At 46.8% G+C, this 5,890-nt stretch overlaps 1 protein-coding gene across 3 annotated transcripts in view; it reads left to right on the forward strand.

The window, feature by feature from the left end:
• Positions 1-3,363, forward strand: part of RALBP1 (ralA binding protein 1) — a 65,192-nt gene extending 61,829 nt beyond the window's left edge. For all 3 annotated transcript variants that reach the window (XM_017543948.2, XM_037744048.1, XM_037744047.1), the window contains exons 8-10: positions 567-688; positions 935-1,058; positions 2,806-3,363. In XM_017543948.2, the coding sequence (XP_017399437.1) occupies positions 567-688; positions 935-1,058; positions 2,806-3,072 (513 nt within the window). In that variant the 3' untranslated portion in view covers positions 3,073-3,363. The remainder of the gene's footprint in view (positions 1-566; positions 689-934; positions 1,059-2,805) is intronic.
• Positions 3,364-5,890: the final 2,527 nt, after the last annotated feature.

The raw sequence follows: 5,890 nt of genomic DNA on the forward strand, positions 1-5,890 counted from the left end.
AAAAAAAAAAAAAAAAAAAAAAAAAAAAAAAAAAAAAAAAAAACCCTCTGAGGACTTTAAAGAGGATGGTGGCTTGTGGAAAGGAGAAAAACTTTCTGTGATCTTTCCTTTACTCTGATCTACCTTAAAGTTAACACTAACATCAGCCAGACATCTCATGGATCCTTCTTTTCCTAGTGACCATATCAAATGTCACTGCATACACCTACTTTCCTGAGAGATGGGGAGGGATAAAGAGTGGGAAACTAAAGCCAATTTCATCCCTCGTGCCCTGGCTTCTTCCCGTGTGTGGGCTTCATGGGGCTTTTGCAGTAGGAGGATGTGAAGTTCCTGTGTGGCATTTTGTTATTGAGAAAAATCTAGTCGTTCCCCTAAAATAACTTTACCTTTTCTCAAAGAAGCCTCTTCTTGACCCTAATGAAATAGGATGTTTTTGGTTGTGAAGTACATAACTCATGTTCAGCACTCAATGGGGCTCAAGAATTCAGGGCAACATGGGAGACCCCAAACAAGTGACATTTCCTGGAGTAAAACTCAGAGGTGTTCACCAGTGATCATTATTTCAGGAGAATGAGATCCTGACTGAACAGGAGGAGCTCCTGGCCATGGAGCAGTTTCTGCGCCGGCAGATTGCCTCAGAAAAGGAAGAGATTGAACGCCTCAGAGCCGAGATTGCTGAAATTCAGAGGTAAAGGAAAGCCAAGGGTTTTGAGGCTTCTGAGAATGTTTCTTTAAATATAAACATAATTGTTTTATCTCTCAGACTTTCCTACAAAAGTATTAGGCATGTGAAATTAATCATCTTTAAGTTTCTTATTTATCAGGTCTTGAGAATGGTTTTATATTGAGGAGACTTATGAAAATAGGGTAAATATAAAGGAGGTCACAGACAAGCATGCCCAGTAACGCCTTCCTTTGTCTCTCGCCTTTGCAGTCGCCAGCAGCACGGCCGCAGCGAGACTGAGGAGTACTCCTCTGAGAGCGAGAGTGAGAGTGAGGATGAGGAGGAACTGCAGATCATTCTGGAAGATTTACAGAGACAGAACGAAGAGCTGGAAGTGAGTTTTGGGGGGAAGTAGCCAAAAAAGCATACTAACTTTCAGAAAGTTGTAGAGGCCACATATTTACCCTCAGAATTGTCCTTTTTCTTGATTGCCAGCTGGGAGGCTGAGTAGAGAGGAATTTAAGGGATGCCTCACAGAGTGTCTGTGGGACACGAGCTAAGTTCTGGCTAAGGAGATGGCACCTGTGTGTCTTCCTCAGGCTGTGAAGTGGCATTCCATGACTTTAGTATGATATGTAGACCTTTCTCCTGAAGTAAAGGCAAGCCTCACTTTACTGTGTCAGCTTGAGCAGCTTTGAATGACCTAGCCTCTGTTGCCAGAGAAGGTGAACAGCAAAATCAGTGCTAGTGACAGAAGGGACAGTCTCTCAAGTCTCTCTGTGGGTTTCTCAGAGTTTCTCTTGGCCTAAACCTGAGAGGCAGCAGGTGAGAGGGAATCGCAGCGATAAAGGTCTAGATCACAATTCCCCTTCTTACCCCAAATAAAATATCTGAGTAAAGATTGAGAGAAGACATCCTCTTCATAGAAAAGAGTCTAAGGACAGAGGGACAGCTCTGCGTCCCTCATTTGGGTTCCTTTAGTGGCTGCTGCGAACCAGACTTACACCCTGCATAGAAAAGCAAAATTCCATACACAGCCACCCTGCACAGGAATCCTCTACTGAGCCTGCGATCAGGGCTCAGAGTCAGCCACAAAGGCTCAAGGCAGAGACCCTTGCTGCAGCAGGAGTGTGCTGTGGGAGGAAGCCCTGCAGGTGCTGAGACCAGGGTTGCTGGAGCTCCTGTTCAGAAAGGCCTCACATTGGCACCGCTGTTCTTTTCTTAACATTTTCAGATCATATTAGTAGGGAAACGGAATCCAGAAGTATTGTACTTGGGGCGTAGGCTGAACTGCTGTAACAAAGAGAATAACATAGTGGTTTAAACAAGATGATGCCTCGTGTGGCAGGCAGTCCAGCCCATCATCCTCCACACCAGTTTTTTCCAGCGGTCCAACGTGGCTGCTCTGTCTTACCACTCTTAGCAGGACTAAGTCAGCAGGGAAGGGAGCAAGGCATGCGCGGTCACCAAGGCAGGGTGCACACGTGGCGCTCGGCGCTTGTGCTTACGTCCTCTTCGCAGAGCCTAGTCCATGCCACACTCACGCAAGGGAGGCTGGCACCCATCACAGAGTGGAGGCCACAGCAGGAAAGGCTGTTGCTGTTCCATAGTACCTACACTTTGCCCAGTATGTCCAGATGATTTAGAAGTGATACTAATTTTCTGTAGTTTGATTTGAGTAGGACATTTCAGAATTAAAGTAATCCCATTCACAAAAGACAAAGGATATTCACCTTTGAAACAAATTTAGTTTTTTATCTGATCTCTAACTCTCCTCTCTAATTACTACTAAAATTTCTTTTATTTTCTCCTTAAGCGCTGTTCAGAAATCAGTTCAAAATGTTATATAAGTTGTCTATTTTAAACACTAGGATACTGAATTATTAAAATAATGGTTTTCTGCTGGCACATGGTTGCGTTTCTCTCCTGTAATCAGGAGCAGGGTTTCCAGCCTCACATTCTGAGGAGTCACGTGGCTCACTGTGCATTCTGATTGTGTTTGTCTTCTGTTTCACAACCCATTGACTTTAACAAAACGAAATTGCTCTGTAGGAAGCCCTTGCTAACTGCGGTCTGCTCCTGAGAAATCATCGTCCTCTGACATCCTTAAATGATAACTGCCCTTTCTGTCATTCCCAAAGATAAAGAACAATCATTTGAATCAAGCAATTCACGAGGAGCGTGAGGCCATCATCGAGCTGCGAGTGCAGCTCCGGCTGCTCCAGATGCAGCGAGTCAAGGCCGACCAGCAGGCACAGGAGGACGAGGAGCCCGAGTGGCGTGGGGGTGCTGTCCAGCCGCCCAGAGATAGCGTCCTTGAACCGAAAGCAGCTAAAGAGCAGCCAAAGGCAGGCAAGGAGCCGGTGAAGCCATCGCCCAGCAGGGACAGGAAGGAGACGTCCATCTGAGCAGCTTGCACGGCCATCCGGAGTCCGTGAGACTGAAAGGACCTGTGCATCTTACTGTAACCTGGGGGCCAGGCTGGCTCTCTCGCTGTACATTCTGTAAAGGTGTCTTCTTCTCTTCTCAGACTCTTCCTCTGTTACATGTCTGACTCCTTCACATCAGGCTCAGGTTCCGTGGGAGGATGAAGCAGTGGACGCATTGTGGGCTTTAGGGACAGATGAGTTTTCCAGATAGTGTCAGCTTATTTGAAGATTAATTTTCTTTGTTAACTTAAAATAACTATTTTAACCCTTGAGTGGCTTCTTTTTAAACCAAAAATTGTCTTTCTTTGCTTTTTTATCACAGCAGAATCAGGATCTCTTTTTTCATTCAAGGGGGAACCACACCAGGTCAGCGCTGTGCCTGCTGTGGCTGCCACGAGCCGTGCCCTCCGGGATCTCTGGTACCGTCACTCTTGCTTGTGCCTTCCACACCTTCTCGGTGCAGATCCCTATGGGGGAGCTGCCTCACATTCTCTGACTGGCCAGAGTGGCAGCTGGTGGGTGTTCCCTGGCCTACCCTCCTAACTCCTTCTGCAGTTCTAAACCACAGTCCATAAGCCCGAGTCACCAGGATGGCCTCTTTGGCCATAGACAGGGGCTGCCTGTGGAGCCTGCCCACCTGCCCCTGGCAGGACAGGCCTGCGGAGAGGAGGCCGCCCATTCCCGCCAGTTCCTCACTGCGGGGACCAACAAAGGTCTTCTCACGGGGTTGGTCAAAGGTAGTCACCTTGGCCTGGTGCATCCACAGAGGATGTTGCTCAAACCAGAAGTCTTTTAAATGACTGACCTTCCTTAAAAACAGAATGACTCTGATTGCTTGCTTGGGCTAGAATGTACACGTCTCCTTGCCTGAATAAGCCATATATATTCTCTTAAACAAAAGTTTGAAATGATCCATATCGTCTTGGTGAACCTACTGGTGGACTCCCAATTGACAAGATTGAGCAATAGAAAAAATTCCTTTCCTTTGAATGATAGCTGTGATTCACCCCACCCCATTTTCTTGTTTCTGGTCCATCCGATGAGACGGATGCTCTGATGCTCTGAGGCTTCTGGGAGGCCGGGCTCTGGAGGCAATGTGCTGCAGTCACACTGTGTCAAGAGTGAACAGCACCGCGACAGGCCAGGCTCGTGGCTCGGAAGACAAACCCCACACACATTCAAGGGGATGAAAACAAACCCCACACGAGGGCTCTCTCCTCCTCCTCCTCCTCCTCCTCCTCCTCCTCCTCCTCCTCCTCCTCCTCCTCCTCCTCCTAGGTAGTATTTATTTTCAGCACCTGTTTGATGCAGTTTTTAATCCTCTACCTATTGCACTGTTGTGACTCGTTGGCCATTATTTGATTTTTGTACGGAAAAAAGCTTTGTTATAGAAATCAGCATACTATTTTTTTAAATCTGGAGAGAAGATATTCTGGTGACTGAAAGTATGGTCGGGTGTCAGATATAAATGTGCAAATGCCTTCTTGCTGTCCTGTCGGTCTCAGTACATTTACTTTATAGCTGCTGGCAATATCAAAGGTTCCTTTTCTGTTTGTGTAAACTCTAATTTCTATCAAGGTGTCATGGATTTTTTAAATTAGTATTTCATTACAAATGTCTCACATTGGTTAACTAATTTTTGCCAGGACCATTATTGATCAAGCAAATAAATTCAACAGCCATTTGGGAAAAAGAAAAGCTTCGAGTTTTTTGTACACATTCTTCCTGTGAAGAGATTGAGCACCCTGCGTCTGTCGGAGTTGGTTGAGGCATTTCTTCACGGCCAAAGGGGAACACAGTGTTTGGTTTTCAGCTCACTTTGCACCCCTCACCTCTGCAGGTGTGGGGAGCACCCCAGGCCCCTGGCATGCATGCTGGCATCAGCCTGCCACCCTTCCACAAGCCCTTGCTGCTGTGGAGGGAACCTGTGTTTGCAAAACCCAGTGGACTGGGTTGGGTCTGCGGTCTGAGCCGCTCCTGGCTCTAGTGGGAACTGCACACAAGTCCACTGGCCTGGCTTGGCCCCAGGCATTGCAATTTACAGACATTTGCATTTCACACGGTAAATGACAACTCAGCACAGCCAACCATAATTAACATGTCTGGGATAGACTGGTCTAGAATAAAAATGAAGTTTCCATTGCTTTTTTTGCTTTAAAAATTCCACAATTAAAATATCTGTCATTGAAAGCTCAAACAGCTGACTTCTCTGTTTTGTGTAGTTAGATCTACAATGTTAAATTTATATAGCTAAGCTCTCCTTGATGGAAAGTCTCAAATGCCCTGATACGGTACAGTTAACAGTGGGCATCTGGAGATAATGGGGTGTGAGACCTGAGGTCATCTCCTGAGATGGGCTCTAGTGCTGCGTGATCTTTTTCTTTTCACTGGAACTATTTCTGTGCTGAAGAGCACATTTCTTGCTATGTTCTAGGATATCCTAAGAATAAACACACCTTCTGAGTCCAGCCAGGCTAAGCAAGATGCAGCCTGGGCTTTCTGGAGCTCTCTAAGGGGATGTGCACCCGACCCATGTCTGCAGCTTCAGCCCCAGCACCATGCAAGGATCTGGCCCATGACTCTCACGAGGGACAGAGGGAAAAGCCTGAGTCAATTAGCAGGTGAAGACTTCAGAGTAAGATCCTGCAGCTTTTAGGGAAGGTGGGTGGTACCCCTGGAATGTTCTAGACTAGAGCCCAGGAGACCCAAGAGGCATGATAGCAAGCCTGGGCAGAGGAGGGGGCAGAAAGGCCCTTAAATGCGACACATAGGGGCTCTTTTGCCGAGCAGGGAGAGT

This window comes from Cebus imitator, unplaced genomic scaffold (assembly GCF_001604975.1).
Source record: "Cebus imitator isolate Cc_AM_T3 unplaced genomic scaffold, Cebus_imitator-1.0 Scaffold162, whole genome shotgun sequence".
Lineage (NCBI taxonomy): Eukaryota > Metazoa > Chordata > Mammalia > Primates > Cebidae > Cebus > Cebus imitator.